Source organism: Arvicola amphibius, chromosome X (assembly GCF_903992535.2).
Source record: "Arvicola amphibius chromosome X, mArvAmp1.2, whole genome shotgun sequence".
Taxonomy (NCBI): domain Eukaryota; kingdom Metazoa; phylum Chordata; class Mammalia; order Rodentia; family Cricetidae; genus Arvicola; species Arvicola amphibius.
This window is the reverse complement of record NC_052065.1, coordinates 128,016,756-128,041,908: the sequence shown is the minus strand read 5'-3', so window position 1 is coordinate 128,041,908 and position 25,153 is coordinate 128,016,756. Positions and strand designations below refer to the sequence as shown.

General features: G+C 36.2%; 1 protein-coding gene across 1 annotated transcript; it reads right to left on the bottom strand.

The window, feature by feature from the left end:
• Nucleotides 1-11,082: 11,082 nt before the first annotated feature.
• LOC119805563 (EKC/KEOPS complex subunit LAGE3-like) lies at nucleotides 11,083-12,209 on the bottom strand. Its single transcript, XM_038317524.1, has 3 exons — nucleotides 11,887-12,209; nucleotides 11,399-11,527; nucleotides 11,083-11,227 (listed from the first exon to the last, which is right to left on the bottom strand). Exons 1-3 carry the CDS (start codon nucleotides 12,207-12,209, stop codon nucleotides 11,083-11,085), a joined length of 597 nt encoding a protein of 198 aa, XP_038173452.1.
• Between the last annotated feature and the right edge of the window lie 12,944 nt (nucleotides 12,210-25,153).

Sequence of the window (25,153 nt, the reverse complement as noted above, 5' to 3'; positions counted from 1 at the left end):
TGGCACACCAAAATTATACTGTTTATGTTGCCTACAGCCTCACAATGTTGACAACTAGGAATGACATACTCTTCCACCTGCATCACCATATCTGTGACCAAAAAGTAGATCTCCAAACATCCCCAAAGAACTTCCCGGTCTTCTTTCAGGGACTCCCGATCTCTTCCCAAAGCTGGACATTGTTCTCTGCTCAATAAATATCCCTCCTTCCAAAATGGTGAATAGCTCCTACCATATCTAGAAGCTGCCAGAAATTCACAAGTAAATAACAATTTGAAAGGCAGATGTTCCTGCTCCTCCTGATTCCTAGAAGTCCTCTTTCACACACTTCCCTTGGATATTTTCTAATAGTGGCAACTCTGCCACTGTTGACCCACGTCCAGTCCTCTCCCAATAAAAATTATTATCTCCCTTTTACTTCAAATTTAAAACTCATAGATAAAAGTGAACTGCTTTTTTTAGCCTGGAACATTTCTGGACAAATACCTACTAGAGCCAAATAAGAATGCTGTTATCTATTTCTGTGAAGGCAAGCGAGGTTCTACTGAACTTTGAAGGTATTCTTCCTCAAGACTAAGACACTTCTCTATGCCAACTGAAGCTAGAACAGTCTTCTCAACTCTCCTCCAAATTTCCCTCAACTGCCCAAGATGGATCCCCAAACAATACATCTCTTACTCTTCCTACAGCCCCACAGGTATTAATACTGAGAAAAAATATGGCCAGTCACCATATGTGACTGTTGGAGAGGAGAAGGCTCCTAGTCTTACTTCAGAATCTTCCCATTATTGGTATTTTCTTGGAAATCTCATGTGAACATTTTCAAAGGTTGAGCCTCAACCCATTCCTACACAGGTTAATTCTTGTCCTTGAAAGCCAAAATTCACTAAGCTACATGGTAGCAGTGAGAACTGTGACTTGTCCTAAATCATCAAAAGGCAACTAACTCTAGGAGGAGTCAAAATCCTCTATAGATGGATACTAAGCTCAAAGTCTGCTCTGACAGTCTTTCTACTCAATTCTGGGAGTCATCTGTATGTTGGCCCAGGCTACTCTCTGAAAAAAAGCTCCATCTCCTTGGACTCCAAACATGAAACTTTGAAAGTATACTATGTCTCTAACTAGTCTAAAGCCTTCTGAATCAACTACTTGGATGAGAAAGATAAACACGATTCTTTACTTCTGGGTGGAGGAGGAGAATTTCACTCCTCCCTTTGACTTTTCACCATCTAGCCTGGAACTTCTCCTCTATCTGACTCAGATGTAACCCTTCCCACAAAGTCTCACTTCTCTTAGATGTCAGAAATGGAAGGCTGGAAATAATGCACCTGTCAACCTTCCTGGGTTAACCAGGGATGTGTGCTCTAGAGGAGGCAGGAGATATAATCCATTATTTGTTGAGAATTGGCAGGACTCCTATCCTCTTGCATAATCTTTCATCTAGTCCCTCAGTGCCTTCCCCTTTACACTTTTCAACACCCATATTCATTCCCTGTTAAGTCAAGTCCACTACCCTCACAAAAAAGCTAAAGTTCCTTGGGGCTCATGTGACAGAACTCAGGAAAACAATTATTAACATTTTTGATCTGTGACATGGTGACCTTGCACATTAGGGGTCACTAGCGGTGTGTGTCATTGGGACTGGATACTCCTTATATGTAAAGAAAAGGTTACCAATGTCTTCTCACAGTTCTCAGATTCAAAGCCAGGAATTCTCTCCTGCATATCTTAGCCCTAGTGAGAAAGGAGATTTATTCGTATGGAATCATTATGATCCAGGTCCTGCCAGGAAGCTGGATTTTAAAAGATTCCCTTTAAGGATGAAATCTCAAGTTATCTGACAGGGCCTGGCTTTTCCACACTCCTAACTATATATTTGGGGACCATGCCATGAGTCTTTCTAGAACTGAAACCGGGAAACCTGAATAAGCTTGGTTTGATTCTCCTGGAATGAGAGGTCTTATGAGTCCCCATTCAAGCTCTTACCTTCACAACAGCCAGATCCCGGACTGCTTCCTCTGCTGACCAGTGTGTTACTTTCGGGCTTGTGATTCCCGGCCCCCAGCTCAAGCAAGAAATGAAAGACTTGCTTAGCCAGAGACCCTTGCTATAGTCTCACAGGACAGACACTGGTAGAGAGGTCAGATTCTGTGAGATGCTCTTTGTTCTGAGTGTCATGTTATCAACAGAAGATCCTTATCCAGTTTCCCGGTTCTTGTTTAAATATTGCATGGAAAAATTTCCCTCTCTGTATTCTCTAAGCATTTGCTTTATGGAAACTCTTACAGATCCTAGATGGGGCAGTAGTAACACTCATGACAGAGTTATCTTTAACTGTAATCTTTAGACTTTGAAAGCACTTTACGAGAAAGATTTTTTTTTTGCCTCCATGGAAGTGGCTTAACACCACGATTTTCAGAGTTCCTGTTTGTTTTGAACTTATCTGGTATAACTATTTTAGTAAGTGTTTTTCATTTAAAATTTTATTAGTGTATACTATTTTATAAAATAATGCATTTATTGTTATTTTTAAACATACATACAGTATACTTTATACTCAAGTATCATTTTATTGTTAATTTTTAAAGTGAGAAAAGTACCATATCTTTGTCAAGTATATCATCTTAATTTTTGTTTGTTGTATTATTTTTATTTTCTTTCTTTCATATTTTTGGAACAAGATGTAAGTATGTGACCCATGCTTGCCTTCAACTCACTATGTAGCCCAGATTAACCTTGAACTGCTTCAGCTTCCCAAGTGTTGATATCATAAGTCTGGGTCACTTATTTGATTAAATCATACATATGTGTGCTATGACATAATAACTACTATTATTCTATATGTGTTTTATAAATATATTTTGAGAGATTTTATTAAAGGCACTGGAGTTATTCTGTTTCAGTAAAATCATCCTTACCCCATGCTTTGAAGTTATCAAAAGATGATGCTGAAGCAGTTCAAGGTTAATCTGGGCTACATAGTGAGTTGAAGGCAAGCATGGGTCACATACTTACATCTTGTTCCAAAAATATGAAAGAAAGAAAATAAAAATAATACAACAAACAAAAATTAAGATAATATACTTGACAAAGATATGGTACTTTTCTCACTTATATTCTGAGGCAATGCCTCAGATATATGCAGCAGAGCAGTTGCTGAAATTTGAAAATTTTGCTCCTACTTATCCTGCTTTTTGTCATTCCTTGCTTGTCATTCCTTTCAGCTTCAGCAAGGGCCAAAACTCCCTCACTATCAATCCCAATGCCAATTGAACACATTTATACTAGGGGGTTCCACACATTTTGTTATTTGGATATCGTTGTACTCAATTCTATTTTTATCTACTCTTTTGTATTTTCTTAGTTGTGATTTGGGAATGAAAAAATGGCTTTTGTGTTGCTCAGACTTTACCTGTCATCCTGACTTTTGTAAGCAATTCACAACATCTGTAAATAAGAGTTGAAGTCATTATATTTATATGCATGCCATACATTAATATGATATATTATCTTCATTCCTGACTTAAAATTGATCTTAATGTATTAGAAGACATTTAAACTCTTCTCCAGAACACCACCATACCTTTTTTGTGATTATTATTTTAATGTAAATTTTGGAGTTTCTTTCATTCAATGAGACATTTTCCGCTGTGTGTTCTAAGTCATGGCTGTGTTAGTAAAACCACTAAACTTTGACATAATGTTATTTTACTTCCTTTCTGATTTTTGCTGCTCCCTTCAGCATTCCATCTGTGACTCCTTACAATTACCTACATAATTGTGTTCTTATCACTTCAGCAGTCTCATTGTTTGGCAAAGTAATTTCCTCTCCTCTCCTCTCCTCTCCTCTCCTCTCCTCTCCTCTCCTCTCCTCTCCTCTCCTCCCCTCCCCTCCCCTCCCCTCCCCTCCCCTCCCCTCCTCTCCTCTCCTCTCCTCTCGTCTTCTCCTCTTCTCTTCTCTTCTCTTCTCTTCTCTTCTCTTCTCTTCTCTTCTCTTCTCTTCTCTTCTCTTCTCTTCCCTTCCCTTCCCTTCCCTTCCCTTCCCTCCCCTCCCCTCCCTTCCCCTCCCTCCCCCTCCCCTCCCCTCCCCTCCCCTCCCCTCCTCTCCTCTCCTCTCCTCTCCTCTCCTCTCCTCTCCTCTCCTCTCCTCTCCTCTCCTCTCGTCTCCTCCTCTTCTCTTCTCTTCTCTTCTCTTCTCTTCTCTTCTCTTCTCTTCTCTTCTCTTCTCTTCTCTTCTCTTCTTCCCTCCCCTTGCCTCCCCTCCCCTCCTCTCCCCTCGCCTCCCCTCCCCCTCCATCCCTCCCCCCTCTCTCCCTCTCTTTTCCGTTTTCTGTTTTCAAGACATAATATTTTCTTTATGTAGTTTCAGCTGCAAAGGAAATCACTCAAGGGGACAGTGGCATCCATGCACTTATAGGTCTGATTTTTCACATGTTTTTCTAAGGTCTTAAAGATACTATATCTCTCTGATTGCCCTTCCTCCCTTCAAAATGCTGTCACAGAAGTAAAAGAAAAGTATCCTTAAATTTAAAGCAGTCAATGAATGTTTAGTTTCCTCCAAAAATCCTGCGGGGATTCGGCTATTTAATCAACCCTTACTAACTACCTGAGTCAAATATTAGAGTAGGTGTGCTAAACAATAATGGGTAAATATACCAATACATTTGAGGGAGATAGGTTTGAAAAAAACTGATTTTGATAGTTTGTGAGTGCAGAGTAACAAGAAAGTGGTATTCCTATGATGGGAAGACTATCGCAAAATCTTGCTGAGCTTTGAATCAAATATGACTTATAGTATATCAGAGTCAATGAATTGTCTAGGACATAGGTGTTGGAACAATTAAAGATGAGCAAAAAATAATATAATCTAAGATTGCTTGACAATTAGCACATGTCCCATAGACAACTGACACAAAAATACACTAGTGGAAAAGGAAGACAACTTGCAGGTTTCTTTTCATGGTAGTGAAATGTACATGGTTTGGGTATTTCTTTGGGAATTTCAATGAGATGTGACCATTTTAGATTTACCTCTTTATTTACTATATAGCATTTTTTTTGTTTGTTTGTTTTTTCGAGACAGGGTTTCTCTGTGGCTTTGGAGCCTGTCCTGGAACTAGCTCTTGTAGACCAGGCTGGTCTCGAACTCACAGAGATCCGCCTGCCTCTGCCTCCCGAGTGCTGGGACTATAGCATTTTAATTAAGGATAATTTTATATTAAAAGCTAATTATTAATTACTGTATTATTAATGTTTAATTTTGGTAAAAAAATAAATTAAAATCTTTAATTTTAAAGAATTTTGTTTGGTCTACAAGAGCTAGTTCCAGGACAGGCTCTAAAAAAGCTGCAGAGAAACCCTGTCTAGAAAAACCAAAAAAAAAAAAAAAAAAGAAAAAAAAGAATTTTGTTCTATTGAGGGATTAAAGAAATTAACTTAAATGTGGTTTCTGTGGGAAAGTCAGAAATGACTTCAAACAAAAATATAAACATAAATTTTCCACTGGAAGAGGCAAAAAAAGAGAAGAGTCAGGGAAAGAAACAGTGGCCAGAAGGCCAGAAGTTGAATGTTTATGAGTTTGAAACAGATGATAGTTCAGACATTACGTCTTCTAGCTGTTGTCCGAAACCTTAGATGACATTTGTCTCAAGCAAAATACCTCTAATAGAAACCCTTTTAAAATTAGTATTGTAGAGGTCATACTAGAAGAGTAGACAAATAAAATTAACTTAAGCAGGAAATTAAGGGTTGAGAGTATGGTATATTAATGAAGATTGGAGTTTATAATTAGATCATGTCCTGTGGGGGAATTTACGGAACAGGCTAGGTTCCCTAATTGAATCTACTATGTATGGAGGCTGATAGGCTGCAGACCAGTTGCTACAATAGAGATGGTCAAACAGTGATTGGCCCAAATCATCTTGGAATGTAGTTTAGAGTTTGTGATTGTCTTATAAAAAAAAGTCTTAATAACCTAATGCAAGCTTTTTAACAGCCATTTAAAAACTAAGTTTGCTTCAAGATAACTAGTCCATAGCACCTACTCTTCTGATAAGCTATATTATGTTATTATTTATTGTTGACGCCACTCTGTAGTAATGGGAGCAGCGGGCTGCATCCCGCCACCTAGATAGCTTTACACCCGAAATAATAACACACAAATTGTATTCATTTAAGCACTGCTTGGCCCATTAGCTCTAGCCTCTTATTGGCTAACTCTTACATCTTGCTTTAACCCATACTTAGTAATCTGTGTAGCACCACGAGGTGGTGTCTTACTGGGAAGATTCTTAACCTGCGTCCATCTTGGAGAGGAGAACTATGGTATCTGCCTGAGGGGTCTGCCTGACTCTGCTTTCTTTCCCCCACAATTCTGTTCTGTCTATTCCACCTACCTAATTTTCTGTCCCATTAAAGGTCCAAGGCAGTTTCTTTATTAACCAATGAAAGTAACACATAGATAGATGACCCTCCTCCATCAATTTGACATTCTGTGTAGACTGAAATTACATACCTGTTCTGGTCTCTGAAGGTCTTCAAAGCACAGGTTGCATATATACAATCTGAAGTTCAATAGTTGGGGTTGGCTAAGCTGCTAGTCAGTTGAGATTGAAGAGCAAAATGAGAAATATAATACAGTCTGCTCAAAGGGGTTTGTGTTTGAAAATGTTAGTGGAAATGGAAGATTTGATGACTAAATGTTTTGAGAATGACCAAAATCTTACAACTATTAGTATTGCAAGTATGGTATTCACCAGGTCATTGCTCTGAAACTTTCATTATAATCAATGGTGACACATTTCAATTATTACATGACTAAGGACACTGTTGCCACACTGAGTACCAAATAGTGAAAATTACTTCTAAACTATGTGGAGATTAGTCACAAAATTTCATTCTGAGATATAACTGAAATACATTTTGATTCCTCTTATTGATTCCCTTAAATGAGTCTCTGTATTGGGAGGCTGCTTGTTGGTTCCTGGCCACCTGGCTAGCTTAGAACCGAGATAAAGCTTAAAACCAAGATAATCACACAGAAACTGCATTAATTAAATCACTGCTTGCCCATTAGTTCTAGCTTCTTATTGGCTAACTCTTATATTAATTTAACCAATTCTATTAATATGTATATTGCCACATGTCTGTGGCTTACCAGATAAAGTTCATAGTGTCTATCTCCAGCGGCTCCATGGCTTCTCGTTAACTCCACTTTCCGCCTCTTATGCTGTAGACAAATCCAGTTTATTTATTCATTAACCAATAAAAGCAACACATAGACAGAAGGACCTTCCACAGCAAACCTCCTAAAGACAAAAACCTCCTAAGCATATGTAGTCTAGAAGTCAGCCCTAGAGAGCAAAATTGGTGAAATAGAGAATAACATTTCCCTCAGAGGCAATAACCTCAATTCTCCTAATAGCTAGCTAGGAACTCCATATAGATTTGTGAATACATTATGTTTTGAAGTTATCATAAAAACGTTGGAAAAATACTTAACTATCCTATTTTCTCAATAATAAATCTGGAGGTTAAAAGAAAAAGATAATTTTTTCATGCTCACATGGTAGCTAAAACAAATGTAAATCCTGACTTTTCTTATATAAATATTCTGCTTACTTAAAATTTTCAAAAGTGTTTTGGGGTTAGATACTATTCATACCAATAAAGGAAGTGTATAATATAAAATTATTACAATTTCCTTACCATTAAAATGAAAAATATTTATTGGAATTAAAGGAGAAAGGGGGCATGTATAAAATTGATCTCTAGTACTTCTCTTTAGATTGCATTGAATGAGGTGTTTATTGTTACTAAAGCTCCACCTACAAATCTAAATGCAAGTATGAAAACAGGTACACTACCAGTGTCTCTCACAGAGTTTGATATTTCAGTTCTGTTTCATATATTATGTCACTAAAAACTTAAGGCAGGAAAATATCATAAACTTTATTAAATAAAAATCAATTTTTAATTTGCAAATAAGTTCTAATAATTTGTTTTTATACTCCAAATTTGACTAGTATGTCATCAAATTATCTGTCTACAATCTAATAATAATAATTATTATAATTATAATTCATATTACTTTCCTACTAGCATTATATTTTTGGATAACATGGAATAAATATTGTGAGTCTTATATAAGTATGAAATCACAAGACATTTAAGAAATTATCTTTTCATATCTCATATAACGTCAATAATTTTTTCTTTTGCTTTTGAAATTTTAAAACTATCTTTATATGGTCTCTTGATGAAAAAATAAAGTCTCATACAACCTTGTATACCCTCGTAAGCCACTAAGACACATGGATTCTCACTGCATTTCTCTTTTATGTTCCCAGTAACTACTGTTATTCTTCATGTAATTTTTGTCTAAGTAGTTTGAAATGTTCTGAAAAGTTTGTCTGAGATCTCATAGCTTAGGAGCATAGGATATATACCAGGAATGTATGTTGGAAGTACTAAAGCTTTTATGAATAAAATAGCATATACGTGAGGCAAAGCCTTTATGAGAAAGGAGTAAGGCCTTGAAGTATCCGTGCAGTCTCTCTCTATTCATAAATACTCTAGTAAGAAGCTCAAACTGTTCCAGAATCTGGTGCTTATCATCAGCCTGGGCTCTAGCAGATGGCCTAGGTAGAATTCATAAGATGCATGGTCCTTAATTATGAGCCATCATCCTAGGAGGTGAATATCTTGCTCACTCAGATCCTTTAGGCTTAATCCCAAATTAGAATGTTGTATAGATCAACAATATAAGATGCTCCCTGCGCACCTTAACCTCCTTAATCAGAGCCTTACTTTGGCTCCTTCAGAAAGAGGGGGCCACAAGCCTCCACCTGCAGCATCAATACCACCTACTCTGTGCCTTTTTGTTGGTAGAGCACTTAATGCCTACTCTGTATCCTTAACCACAACTTTAATAACTAACTTCATCATCTACAGAATGCTATAAATCTTAGCTCCTAGCCCCGTAAAACACTTCGACTTGCCAACTAGAGTATTAGAAAACAACTCTTGAATAGCATGGCAGTTAATTAATCTGCTCTGCTGTAAAACTTCAGTGCCCTTAACTCTCCCCTAAAGGTCTTTAAAATCTGTAGTTCCTGATTGCCTATGTCACAGCCCCTATTCTAGTCCTCTCCCTGATATTAAAGAACAATTGCAGTCTGTGAGATGGAGAGGGTAGTTTTATAAAGGGACAGATTGCTGGATCTCACAGAGGGACCTGTGTCAGGCTCCAGCAAAACACTGCTGAGGCCAGTGTTTAAGGAATATACTTGAACCCAGAAATGGACCATTCCACACATGATCCCCAAAGGATCACGGGTAAATGCCTAGTCTCTGAGCAGGAGGAAAGCGTGTGTCTGTATCTTCACTCATGCAAAAAGCATCATTATTGAAGAGGAAGCAGTCAAGACACTTTGAAAGGCATTAACTTTAACTTCTAGCCTAAGAGTATTAAGAATAGATAAAAAGGACTGACAAAATGAAAGTGAGAATGAAGGCAAAATACTTAAGAAAAGGTATTCGGATGAGAATAGAATGGATAAAATAAAAATGAATTTACTGAAAGAGATTTTTTTTTCCTAGATGGGAAACCTGGCTGAAACAAGAAAATACTTTAAACCCAGGCAATGGTGGCACACATCTTTTTCCCTAGCACTTGGGAAGCAGAGGCAGGTGGATTTCCGAGTTCAAGGCCAGTCAATTTAAGGGAATTTACATAGGTCTACCTAGATAGTTCCAGGATTGCCAAGGCTACACCGAGAATCTGTTTTGAAAAACAAAACAGCATAAAAGAAAGAAAAAGAAAAAGTTAGAAGAACTGAGTGGGTTTAGCAAGACTCCTGTGCACAATCTATTTTCATAGAGATCGTCACAATATCCTAAAAACAGCAAAATAGTCAACATGTCCTAAACACAGCAATATACCCAACCATTCTTAGAGAGTAAACTGAAGGGATGACAGGAAGTTAACAAAACCTCTTATATTGGTGATTCTGTGTTGCTGGATTCTCATACAAAGGTTTTAGTTTTGTCAGGAAGACAATTGAGTGGTGACAAGGATGAAACAAAACATGTATGAGAAGGCATATACTAAAGTTCTTTTATAGTTTATATGACGAAGTTTACAAAAACAAACAAAGTGTTTTTATGTAACTCAGTAATTCTATCTCTGAGAATCCAGCTTAAGGAATTAACTGTTCATATACATTGCTTACAATAGGATAAAAACTGGAACACCTTTCCTTTTTCATGATTATATTGAGATTTTTTTTACATATTTTTCTTCAAAGAATTAATTCCAATGTGGAAAGCTGGTTTGTTAAAAAATATTTCAGGAACAAAAATAACACTAATTCAAAAAGCAAATAAGTTTCCACTATACAGTTAACACATTAATACAACTGTAGAACCAAGAAACCCCTTTATCTTAACTACATAATTAAGAAATTTCAATAATATAATTAATTTTATCTTTTTCTCCATTTACATTGCTCTGGACTAAACCAAGATCCTCTTCCATGCTAGTTGAGTGCTCTAGCATATATTTATTCATACCTTAAAAGTTTACTTCAAGGCTATAAAAGTGGCTCATGATAGCACTTGATGCCCAAGTCTGATAACTTAAGTTTACTAATAAGAACCCAAATAGGAAAAACTCCCAAAAGTTATCCTCTGAACCCCAGTTGGGTGACATTTCACATGTGTAGACACATGTGCACACTTAAATGCCCATGTGTGCACACACATACATAATACTAAAAATAAAATTGTTATTTCTTCCATTTCCAAAATTGTCAATTGCCTTGGAGTACTAGAACATTAGAATCTCAGAAGTTTCCTCTCTAACCAAAGAACATGGGAGTAAAACCTGGATATTTCTGCCATAACTCAAAATAAAAACAGCAACTCAATATTATTTTCTTCATTATCCATCATTTTAATATTCACTCCTTCATCAACACTGACTGATACAGTGTGATAGGCTCAAAACAGTGAATATGAAGGCAAAGGGACAGTTACACAAATTCTAAAATGCCCTTGCCTTGTCTTGTGGGTGATATCACACTAGGATTCATTATTTCTTCCTCTTCCTTGTTTGAAAACAGCCATAAACACTGGCCGTGGGATATTCCTCATCACCAAGGAAAGCTGGTCAAGGAAGGCATTGATGGATGTTCGGAAAAGAATGGGATCTTCAGTGGTCCATCTCCTAAAAGTAAAGGAGTGACATCATCAGGGGGAAAAAGGAATCTCTACAGTGTCACCATACAATGTCTTCTTCTTATGTCTAATCCACCCAAGTCTCCATTATAGAACTCCTAGAATACACATTACCTCCCAATCTAAGGCCCCTCCCACTACAAACTCTTGGAGAACTAACACAGTCAGAGTACTGTCATTCACGGTGAACTCCTGCTGAACCATCAATTGCTGTTGCTGGACATTTGAGGCCAGGGATCTGCAGGCGATGTTTGCCTCCACAGCAGTCCTGAATGGCACCGTTACAGAACTGGTAGGAGATATGGTTAAGGTATTAGCCACTATCGAATCTCTTTAAGTATTAGGCTCGATTATATCTCTGAGGTTTACTTTAGCATGCTCCGAAATGACACCCAAGGCAACTCACAGCCACTTCTTCAGTAGTTCTGGTTTTCGATACCCTATAGCCTTCTTACACATACATGATTCCCTGTTCTGCCTCAATATTTGACTCTGTTCAGAACTGACTGTCCACAGTACATCCTTCCGTCCCCTTCCTAGTCAGTCACAAACCTTCCCAAACTAAGTCTCCTCCCAAAGGATTTTTTTTGAGTTTTGGCCTACATATGTTGCCATAGCCATTGTCAGTGTGCTCTCCCTAAAGGATACAACTCCAGGAGTCGACTTCCAGCTGTTGTTGCAGCATCTCCACTGGGTCCTGGGATAATTGGTGCCTGCTCCTCCCTAGGAGCTACAGCTGCTTGTTCTACCACAGCTCTTGCCTCTACAGGGCTCCTTGAGTGGAGGCTGCCTTGGACAGCCTGGCTACCAGAATCTTGTGGGTGACTTTCACGAGGGGAGTTTCCATGGTCATTCTCGGCTTCAGAAATCTGTGAGCTAGCTTGCTCATCAGGGTTTTCAGATGTATGTTGGCCACCCTCCTCTTCTTCACCACCTACTCTAAAACTCTTGTTCCCACCGGGATCCTGCATGGTTAAGTGGGCTGTTCCCTCAGAGTACCACTCTAATATCACCGCCCTCTCACCCCTTGCTAAGGGAATGAGAGGCCAGTACTAGCCCCGCCCATTTAGACAAAGGGTGCCTGTGTGATGCTCACAGTGCCAGAACAAACAGGGTCTCGCGAGAGTAGGAGAATCCCGTGGGAGTTTCAAACATCTCCAGAGATTGTACCTAGCAAACTAGAACTTCTTCACTTATCCTTGGTGATCAGAAGTTATCGGAAAACACTGTGAGTTTTCTACTTTGCACAGTGTTAGATGTAGAAAACACTGAGTTTTCTACTTCGTACAGTGTTAGATGTGGGAATCATAGTATTATAATGCAGAAAGCACCATAGAGAGATAACTGGCTTTTTCTCTTTGGGTGGGATAAAGAAAGCCTGTCAATACCTTGCTTGAAACCGTGCTCCAACAACACATATGTCAATTGATCTTGTTTTTCTGGATTTCTACATACCAATAGTAGATGATATTCTTTTTGTTGTTGTTGTTTTGTTTTTTGAGACAGTCTCTCTCTGTAGCCCTGACTGTCCTGTAACTCACTCTGTAGACCAGGCTGGCCTCAAACTTACAGAGATTTATCTGCCTCTGTTTTCTGAGTGCTGGGCATAAAGGTGTGTGCCATCATGCCCAACTGTAGTTTATATTTGGATATACTAGTATGAGCCATCTTTTCCTTGTATCTTAAGCAGTCTTTTCTGTTATAGTTCCTGGGAATATGTAGATGTATAACCTACTTGTTCTCTAATAGTTATTCACAGTTAAGATTACAATCATGTTTTATTATAGTTTAATTATTCAAAACAATTTTAAATTTAAATGTAATTTGATCATATGCTTCACCTCCCTCAAGTCTTTTCAGATTCTCTCCCCATCCCTACCCACCCAACATTAATTTGTTTCTCAAAACAAACACAAAACAAACAAAAAAAAACAATTTAACAAGAGCCCCCCCCAAAAAATCAAGAAAACTATGTAAAACACTACCCCAAAGAAAACAAAACAAGAAGCCAAAGGAAAATAAAACCAAAAATAAACAGACAATCCCCCCACATGCACCAAACTGTAATAAAACCGAAGCACACAAACACAATGAAAACCTTTGGAGTCCATTATATGATGGTCACTTACTCTGAAACAGGCCTGCCTTGGAGTGGTTGATATGCATATCCAGTGTCATTTTATTGTAGAAATTTGATTTTCTCTTACACAGCATGTACAAATGACATATGGCTAGGTTCTCAATCAATCATTTTTTTAAAAATAATGCCAAATAAAATATACTAAGGTAAAACAAAAACCCTTGCATCAAAGTTGGAGAAGACAAACCAATAGAATGAAAATTGCCCAAGAGAAGGCCCAAGAATCATAAATCCACTTGTGTCTACACTCAGGAAAAGTGGAAGATATATATATGAGAGAGTGGGGGAGATCTGGTATAGGTCCTGTGCTTGCTGCTTCAGTCTCTATGAGTTCACCATTTGAAAGGGTTTGTTTTCTTGGTGTGTCTCACCTCTGGACCTCTGGCTCTTACACTTTTTCTACATCTACTTCCAAGGGGTTCACTGAGTTGAGAGGAGAGGGATTTAATGGAGATATCCTGTTTAGGGCTATGTGTTCCAAGGTCTCTCATTCTCTGTGTAATGTCTGGCTGTGGGTCTCTATATTCTTTTCCCATCTGCCACAGAAGGGAGCTTCTCTGATCCAATATGTTCTTTTTTGCTCACTTTTTAATTAGCTACTTTATTTGTGTAGAAATACCAATTCATGCTATGGAACATGGGAGGTAGTCAGTCATCTTTACTTGCTGAGCTACCTTGTCTGAGAAATTTTTAAATTGTATTAAGGTTTTCTGATTGTTTGCTTCTTTTGATAAAATATAAGCAATGGAATGACACATTTCCATAGTATTTAGAAGTTTTGGTTTTGTTTTTAAAAAATATTTATTTGTATGTGGGGGAGACAACACGTGCATGCAGAACCAGAGGACAACTTTTGGACATGTGGTTCTGGAGTTGGAATTCATCTCTTCAGGATTTTTTGCAAGTACATTTTCTCTGCTTTACCATATTTCTAGCCCAACCTTTACATTCTGTATCATTTCCTTTTATTCTTCCTTTTGAGACATATTCTTATTTTATATACACTACATTGCTGGAAGAGAAGTATATTTTAGAATTCAGTGTTCTCAGGTTTTGAAATATAGCAAAATTCACATAGGCATGTAACATATATTAAACATATATTAAATTAAAAATAGATGTTTTATAAAACAATTTGTGATTGAATATTATAAATTTTGATTAAGACACATTACATTTGACAAGTAAAATAACAATGATCATAATTTTATTGTTTTCTTCTAAGTTATTTTTTCTCTATTATTTTGAGGATGGATATTATATTTTATTATTTATACCACCCCACAACACTGAACACAAATTATTCATAATGATAATGGCTAAAACATAGTGCTTTTTATGTGTCAGGGAGTGTTCTATGGCATTTACTTAAATTAACTAATTTTATCCTCATAATTAAATAATCAATTATTTGCATTAATTCCTGGTCAATTTGGAAAGTCCTTTCCTACCCTTATTTCTCATACTACTTATGTTTTCTTCTAGAAGTGCCAGTGCTTCAAGTTTCAAATTAAACTCTTTAATCCATTTGGATGTGAATTTTTCATGCAGAATGATATGATAGAAATGTCTTTAATATTATTCTTCTACATGTTGATACCCAGTTTTTCCAACATTATTTCGCAAAGATACTGCTTTCTTCCAGTGTGTGCTATAGTTTATATTTTCTGTATTGTTTTACATTGATGAAATGTATTATTTTGTGCCAATCACAGAATGTTTTTATTACAATAGCTTTGTAATATAGCCTGAAATCTAGTAGAGTAATCTTTCCAGCTTTATTTGTTTTATTCAGGATCACTTTGGTTTATCCGGGATCTTTGGTGATTACATAAAATTTTTAGATATTTTTTTTCTATTTCTGAGAATAATATTGTGGGGATTTGGGTTGGAGTTACATTTAGTCTGTAAATTGTATTTTGATAGAATGATCATTTTCACAAAATTAATTACTATTAAACTATGGACATGAGAGATTTTCAGTCTTCTAATGGTCTCACAAATTTATGTCTTCAGAGATTTGAAGGAGTTTTTTTTGTCCAGATTTTTCACCAACAAGTTTTAGGTTCATTTTTAGATGAACCTTTGAGAACACTATGAATAGGATTGTTTCTATGATCTCTTTCTGAGTATGCTTGTTATTGATATACAGAAAAGCTTCTGGTTTTGTGAGTTGTCTTTGTAGTCTTCCATTTCTTAGAATGTTGATTGTGTCTAGAAGTTTTCTGATGGATTTTTGAGGACCTCTTACATATAATATCATATCATCTAAAAGTAGGAATAATTTGAGTTTCTTCCTATTTATATTTATTTAATTTCCTTCTCTTGTCATATTACTGTAGCAGTAATAATAATAATAGACATTTTATTGTTATTATTACTTTGATTACCTTTTATGCATAATATATCATTTTCAGATGGGAATAACCTGTAAGAAAATGTAAAATCAAGAAAGGTGGCAATAAATTCTGGTGAAGATACTGACAAAACAAAACACTAATTTACTTTTGTGGAATTACAAACTGACTCAACCACTGTGGAATCCCAAAACAGTTAAAATGGATTGATGGCTCTATCACATGACTCAGCTACATCACTCTTTGTCATATACTAAAGGACTAGATATCCTACTACAGAAATAATTGCTTGGCTGTGTTCATTGTTGCCTTCTTCACAATACCCAAGAAGTATAAACAAACTAGATTTCCTTCAGTTGATATATGTGTAAAAGATATTGTTCATACACAAAATACAAGTATGAAATTTTCAAATAAATGTATGGAACTGAAAAATGTTATACTGAATTAGGTATTCCAGATCAGAAAGACAAATGCTCATCTTCTCATTTTTTTTTTGTGGATTTAGGTTCAAAACTTTAGATTTAAGAATATAATCTGCAGGAACCCCAGAATACAGGAATGCCAAAAGAGGCCATCCTACTAAGGAGTGAAAGTAGAGCCGGGTAGTGAGGTCACATGCCTTTAATCCCCACACTAGGGAGGCAGAGGCAAGCAGATCTCTGTGCATTTGAGGCCAGTCTGGTTTACAAGAGCTAGTTCCAGGACAGGCTCCAAAGCAACACAGAAAAACCTTGTCTTGAAAGAAGATGTGATAGTAGAACATGGATGCTAAGAAGAGGAAAGGGAGAAAATGTTAGGGATATTCTAACCAGAGAACAGGAAGATAAGGTAATGTGGAAGGAGAATTAGGAAGGAAAACTAAATAAATTCAAATGCTTTTAAAAATTTATAGAGTAGCATTATTTTATAAACTATATGCATAATGTGCATGTGTATATGTATATGTATGTGTGTAAGTATGTATGTATTTATATGGGATAATGTTGTTCTTGCCACGAAACTTTTAAGAGCTAATATTAAGTCTAGCACCATGCATGATAAAAATCTCTTTATGTGATTGGTCAGGAGACTCAGAAGAGTATAGGCTATTGACATTGCCCTTGGTTGCCTTGCAGAACTTGAAGGTAAGACCTTATTGGTTTTGACACCACACATTTTTGACATAAGATATGGATAAATTGATCTAAAACTGACCTGGGAATTATCTTGCCGAGAACTAGGTCTCACAATATTGGAAGATGATATGCCAGATATCAAAGAAAAGCAATCAGCAATCTTACTCAGCTGTAAAAATCTTTAAATGTCAACAACTAATTGCCCAGCAAGATATCCCAAGTGGTTTTAAAGTGCTTTTCTCATTATTATTATTATTATTATTATTATTATTATTATTATTATTACCAAAATATGTCTATTTGAACTAAAGGCCCACTCAGTAGGAAGGAATTTCTGCCTACTACTATGAACTTAGGTATTTACCCATGGCTGGAGAGGCTCTCAAACCCAGAGGAGAAACTACTATTGTCATTCTTAAACCAAATTAATTTCTATCTGTATTGTAAATACCTTTCTGGTGCTCACAAATAGATATAGCTCATGTTTTCATCAAGGAAACTTATTTTTTGAGTGGCTAAATGCTACGACAAATACCAACAACTGGTCAAAATGCAGAAAATATATGGCCACAGGACATACAAACACTGAGCCATCTCTCCAGTTACCGTGAATCATTTTGTATAAATACACATTTTTTTTTAAAATGCCAGATTTTAGTATAATAAAATGAGAAGTTGATGGTAAAGGAAACTATACAAAGATAATAGAGATTTAAAATGCACTCTTAGCTGAACAATGATGATTTCTAGGAAAGAAGGGGGAGAAAGGTGGTAAATGCCAATGGAGAGAAGATAACAAGTAAACAAGACTTCTATACATAACAATACTGACATAAATAGTACTCACATAATAAATACTCACAGAAATAGTAGCATCACACACATGGACAGCACATGTTGAAGAACTTTGGCTAAGAATGGTCCTCATGGGCTCATAGATTTAAATGCTTGTTTACCAAAGAGTGACACTATTTTAAAAGATTAGTAGCTGTAGCCTTGTTTGCAGAAGTGTGTCACTGAGGGTGGATTTAAGGTTTCAAATGTTCAAACTAGATCCAATGTCTGTTTTCCTGTTGTCTATAGATCCAGATATAGAACTCTCACTTCATTTTTCAGCACCAGGTCTTCCTACATGACACCATACTTTCAGCCATGATGATATTGGACTAAACCTTTGAACTGTATGAAAGCTCCAATTAGGTGCTTTCCTTTGTAAGGTATGATGTGGTCATTGTACGACTTAACAGCAATAGAACACTGCCAAAGACACATTCCTAAGTCAGTCGGAGTTCCAGAGCTGAGAAGGAAAGTGAACAGAAATCCCCATTCCTTACCAAGAAGATATCTCAAATGAATAAATACTTGCAAAGAAAAAAATCTACAAAGGAGTCCTATTGTATATACAAGCCACACCTAAGGGCAGGCCATATTTCCAGAAATAGATGGCCAAAGCAAAATGAACTCAATGGTATTTTTAGACTTTTTTCTCATAAGGCTTTGTGCATTTTTTGTTTTACCGTACAGGTCTTTTGTTTACATGTTATGGTTACCAATTTTGTGATTTTTATGAGATTTATTTGTGCACAAATGTGTGTGTCTGAAACTCACAGAGATCCAGCTGCCTCTGCCTTCTGAGTGCTGTGATTAAAGGCATGCACCACCACTGTCTGGCCATTTGGAAAAATTTAAAAAACTCATGATTTTAAATGGGAAAATCTAAAGAAATCAGTATACTCCAAGATATATGACTTGCCAAGATTAAGCCAAGAGAATACTAACAAGTAGAATAGATATATAATATGGAACCAAATTGAAATATTTGAAATACAGAGTTTTCAAAGAAGAAAAAGTCTACATTACTGGAAAATTATACCAGACATTTAAAGAATGAATAACAGTAATGCTACTTAAACTCTTTAATAAAATCAAAAAAGAATGAACATATCCAAATTCATTGCATGGCATCAATATTTTACTTTGATGTCAAATCAAGATAAGGATGTAACAATAAGAACCAAAATAAAATAAATGGCAAAAAAGCCCCTTAAATTCTCAGCAAAATACTTGAAAGCTAAATTTAGCATTACATAAAATAGCCCACATTTGACTACCTAGATTTTTTCCAAGGATAAAACATACATATATTAAACAAAAATAATTGACTGCACCACAGAATAGGGTTACACAAGTAAATACAATAATTACCTTCATAGATGCAGAAATAAGGTCAAGGGTAAAAGTAAAGAACAAAAGTAAAAAAGTGTAAAAGTAAAGAACAAAAAGCCAGGAAACAGCCAAAACAATCCTAATCAGAATGGTTAAATCTTTGAGATAACACAATGATTGATTCCAAATTATATATACATTCTAAAAAAAGTGAAACAACATATTATTGGCCCAAGAAAATACATGCAGATCATTGGACTGTAAAAGAACCTAGTAATAAACTGAGACTGCGATAGCCATTTTATTTTCAAATGTCATCCAATACCTGCACTGGATAAAAACCAGTTTTTTTCTACAAATGATGCTAAGTAAACTGAATGTCCACATGTAACAAAATTTCAAAATAGATCATTATCCCTTTCATTGTACAAAATGAACCAAAGATTTTAATTAGAACTGGAACTTTGAAAAAGCTAATGGAATATTTTTCAAGATAAATACATAGTTTAACAAATTCCAAATAGGATCCCAATAGCTAACAACATAACACCTGAGAGATGCTGCTGCATGAAATTAAAAATTTTTATAAAAAATAAAAAAGTAACAGAATAAAGACACGTGATGGTCAATATATATGTGAGAAAATGTTCATCATCCTTTGACATCAGAGGAATTCAAATTAATATTACACCAAGGTTACATTTTAGTACAAATAAAATAATTACTTTCAAGGGACAAGCCAAAACAACATTGTCAAATATGTGGAGATAAAAGAAACTCATATACCCTACTATTTGGATTGTAAAGTATTCTGATCACTGTACAAATCAGAAAGGTGCTTTCCTTGCAAGGTGGCTCAAAAGCAAAGAGATTCGTAGCTAAACTTGAAGACAAGTTTTATCAATAATACTTTCATTATATAAAAAGAATGTCAACTTTCCTTAATGTTGTTTTGTGAACTTGTGTGATGTCACAACACACACACACACAATCAATTTTACTTAATATAATAAAATATTAAGCAAGAATACAACAAATAATCTACCTATATAATCATGGATTATTTAACTAGAGGAATATATGTCAACCTATCATAAAGTTATCCATATGAAATGAAAAAGCCAACAGACTATATACCAAAGAACAGACTAATGATATTTTATTTGTATTTTAATAAATAAAGCTTGCCTGAAGATAAGAGAGTAAAGCAGCCACACTGAATAGTCATATACACCAGGCTGTGGTGACACACACCTTAATCACTTAATTTGCCATAGAAACCAGGTGATAGCGGTGCACGCCTTTAATCCCAGAACTAGAGACAGCTCTCCCATGGTCTCATTCTCAGGATTCCTGGAGGCAGGATCACCATTTCAGACTGAGTTAGAGGTTACAAGATAGTGGTTGGCTGTTTTAGTTTTCTGACCTTCAGGTTGTACCTCAATATCTCTCTCTGGGTTTTTATTAATCATAATACAAATGAATAAAACTAATATAATATATATTATATATTATAAAGTATATATATGCTATATTATATATACATATCCATTGAAGTAAGCAAATCAAGTTTTATTCAGTTATAAAGAAAAATGGTGTGAGTTGCAGGATGATATGTTAACATATAGATAGCATGCTAAGGAAAGTATGTTAGATTCAGAAGGATAAACATCAAATATTTTCCATCTTATGTTCTCTCATGTGTCAAAAACAGAATACTTAGGGAAAATGAAGGAAACAGTAGAAGGTTAATGGTTATAAAAGAAAGGCTTATGTGGTGTAGGAGGGTCTTTTGTCTATGTGTTACTTTTATTGGTTAAATAAAGAGACTGCTTTGGCCTAGTTGATAGGGTGAACTCAGGTAGGTGGGGAAGACAGAACAGAATTCTGGGAGGAAGAAAGCAGAGTCAGAGAGAGCCACCATGGAGCCGGCCACCAGGTCAGACATGCTGAATCTTTCCCAGTAAGCCACTATCTCGTCGTGATACACAAATTATTAGAAATAGGTTAAACCAAGATGTGAGAGTTAGCCAATAAGAGGCTAAAACTAATGGGCCAGGCAGTGTTTCAATGAATATAGTTTCTGAGTAATTATTTTGGGATTAAGCTAGACAGGAACTGGGCGGGAAGTGACCTGCTGCTCCTCATTACTACACTTATGCAATGGGAGCAGTGAATATAAGCAAAGTACATAATATGCAATTATGAATGTCATAAAAAATAATTTTACAATGATATATACTAATAAAAACTGGATATATATGTATATGTGTATATACATACATAACACACACACACACACACATATATATTTTTTTTAACTTACCTTTATATGTATGTTTACATCAGCACCAATACAGAGTCATTGTGCGCACTGGAAAATGTGGGAACAAAATAATATGTGCAGAAAATTCATATTTTTAAATATGTTAGTATTAGGTTTGTGGGTTAAGATCCGGGTATTCTATTCGATTCCATTGGTCGACTCCTCTGTTTTTATGCCAATACTAATCTATTTTCAATACTGTAGCTCTGTAATAGAGTTTGAAGTCAGGGATGGTAATGCCTCCAGAAGTTCCTTTATTGTGTAAGACTGTTTTGGCTATCCTGGGTTTCTTGTTTTTCCATATAAAGTTGATTATTGTTCTCTCAAGATCTGTGAAGAATTTTGTTGGGACCTTGATGGGGATTGCATTGAATCTATAGATTGCTTTTGGTAGAATTGACATTTTTACTATGTTGATCCTCCCAATCCAAGAGCAAGGGAGATCCTTCCATTTTCTGGTATCTTCTTCAATTTCTTCAAAGACTTAAAATTCTTGTCAAATAAATCCTTCACTTCCTTGGTTAGAGTTACCCCAAGATATTTTATGCTATTTGTGGCTATTGTGAAAGGTAATACCAGGTGTCTAGGGAGATGCCCCCTGCTAGTTCCTTGGGCAGCTGCGGAGAGGGAGCTGAAAAAAGGCCAGATCCTATAACCATACTCATGAATATCTTGCATATCACCATAGAACCTTCACTTGGCGATGGATGGAGATAGAGACAGAGCCCCACATTGGAGCACCGGACTGAGCTCCCAAAGTCCTGATGAGGAGCAGAAGGAGAGAGATCAGGAGAAAGAAAGTCAGAACCATGAGGGATGCGTTCACCCACTGAGAAGGCAGGACAGAACTAACGGGAAATCACCAAGTCCAGTTGGAATGGGACTGATGGAACATCTGACCAAATCGGACTCTCTGAAAGTGGCTGATGGTGAAGGCTGATGGAGAAGCCAAGGAAAATGGTGATGGACTTGGTCTCTATGACAAGACAGGCTCTGTGTGACGCTTGTCAGTTTGGTTGCTCACCTTCCTGGACCTGGAGGTAGTTGGGAGGACCTTGGACTCAACATAGTGTAGAGAACCCTGATGGCTCTTTGGCCTGGAGAGGGAGGGAGTGGGGGTATGGGTGGAGGGGAGGGGAGGGAAGGGGGAGGAGGAAGGGAGGAGATGGCAATTTTTAATAAAAAATAAACTGGAAAAAAAAGAAAAAAATGAAAGTCCTCTATGATTTAGGTAACTTTCTTTATAAAATTATGTAGCAATTTCAATATATATTTAAGAAAATTTTAAAAAAAAATAAATGTTAGTAGATAACAGCTATTCTCAACTACTCCATTGTTCCTTATGCTGTGGTTATGATCTTGTCTGCCTAGACAACAGCAAAAATTTAATCAGTTGGATATGTGTATTTCTTTCTTTTCTTTATTTTTTTTATTTTTAATTTCTTTTTTATTTTATTTTTTTATTTATTTTACATACCAACCACTGTTTCCCCTCCCTCTTCTCATCCCATTGCCTCCTTGACCTCCCTTCTACTAAGCTCTACTCCTCAGAAAGGGTAAGACCTCCCATGAGGGGTCAACAAAGCCTGGCATACCAAATTGAGGCAAGACCAAACTCCCCCCAGCTGCATCAAGGCTGAGGAAGCATCCCAAAATTGGGAATGGATTCTAAAAAGCCAGCTCATGCAACAGGGAAAGATTCTGATCCTACTGTTAGGGGCCCCACAAACAGACTGGTATAGGAGTTCCTTCTGTTTGTGTGTTTCTTTCATTGGATAATGAATAAAGAAACTGCCTTGATCTAGTTGATCGGACAGAATTTAGGTAGGCCGAGTAGACATAACTGAATGCTGGGAAGATGGGCAGAGTAGCAGACACCATGGACCTTCTGCCTGAGATGGACACTGGTGAGAATCTTGCCAGTAAGCCACAGTCACGTGGCAATAATCAGACTAACAGAATTGGGTTAAATTAAGATCTAGGAATTAGCCAATTAGCCAATAAGAAGTTAGAGCTAATGGGCCAGGCAGTGTTTAAATGAATACAATTTCTGTGTGATTATTTCGGGTGTAAGATAGCCAGAGAGCTGGGACGACAAGCAGACTGCTTCTCCTGTTACACAGACCACAGTACACATCTGTCACCCACATGCAGAGAGCCAAGGTAGGTCCTATGCAGCTATGCAGGATCCCCAGCTGTTGGCTTAGTGTCCCTGAGCTCCCAAGAGCTCAGGTCAGCTGTCGTGGTGAGTTTCTCCTTCAAGATCTTGAACCCCCTCCCTTGATCATATAATCCCTCCTTCCTCTTTTTAACTGAACTCCCTGAGCCCAGTTCAGTGTTTGGTTGTGGATCTCTGCATCTGCTTCCATCAGTTCCTAGATGAAGTTTCTATGACGACAAGTCACTTTGATTTACCATGGCACTTAGACATGAAAGATTTAGGATACTCTAAATTACATGTTACAACCTTGAAACAGTATCATGCATTTTTTATAGTTTTACAGAACAGAGAAAAACATTAATCAAAAGAATTTTAAAATTCATTGTTGGGTACAACAGAACATCAGACACAGTGAGATAGGGGGACCTAGTCTATAGGGGCAAAATGTTGTCTAGTGACATTCTCAACTTTCAGAATGATGGAAGCTAGTTACCTGCTAAGTTAGTCTAAAAAGGTTTTATCATTTTTTACAAGATGTTAGTTTTGGCATTTTGAATGGAGTCTAGCGACAAGGAATGACTGTTGCAGAAGGCCAGAATACTTAGTGCTCAAAAATAGTCTCTGGATCTGAGACAATCAAATCTTGCTGCATTACTGAAATTCTAAGTCTTTGAAGACACAGATTCCTTTCAGGAGTGTTTTTTTTTTTTTTTTTTTTTTTTTTTTTTTTTTTTTTTTTTTTTTTTTTTTTTTTTTGCACAGCCAGATGTAGCTTCTTTTCAGAGATTATTGTTCACAATAAGATGCTTTATTGTTATATTCAATTCACTCATATTCACTTCCTAACTCTGAATAAAGCTTGCAATCTTTGAAACAATATAATTTGTTGATATTCCATTTGAGCTGCATTTATTCATTAGTGTGATTAACTTAACTTTTTTCACATTCTCTTCATTTTATTTTTGTCTCACAGATTAGATTTTAAGTTTGCATGATCAACTTAAAGGAAAGAGAGATATTTTTCTTTTTGTGTATCCTCAAGTATTAAAATTTTATTTCTGATTCCTTTTTACTGAAAATAATTTTTTTCTCATAATATATTCTGATTATACTTTTCTCTCCCCCTACTTCTCATAGTTTTTTTTCCCATCTCACCTCTCTTCTGGACCCATTCATTTTCTGTATTTCATTAGAAAATAAATAGGCTTCTAAGGGTGGCCTCTGTGTTGCTAGGTAAACTGTATGTACTTCTGATGGCAGAAAAAGAAATAAAAAGATATTCCATAGTTTGCATTTTTCTATTTCAGCTCTACTAGAACATAAAAGCATATGTCTACAGAAAACAGATTATATGCAAATATTCATTATGGCTCTCTTTATAATATACCTAAAGTGACAACAAACACTAAACCTACTTATATACACAATATAAGTTGCTATTGTGTTATGTCATATAAAAGAAAACATAATGACATGATATTGTTACATAATTTCATGCACAAAACAGATTGTGATTTGACTCTATTATTGATTAGTGTTAGGCTAAAAAAGTGATTTCAGCAAATAATGTGATTTCTACATAAATGATTCCTTGCTTTGTTGTAAAATAATCCATGTGTTCTCTATATTCTTGCATATGAGATCTTT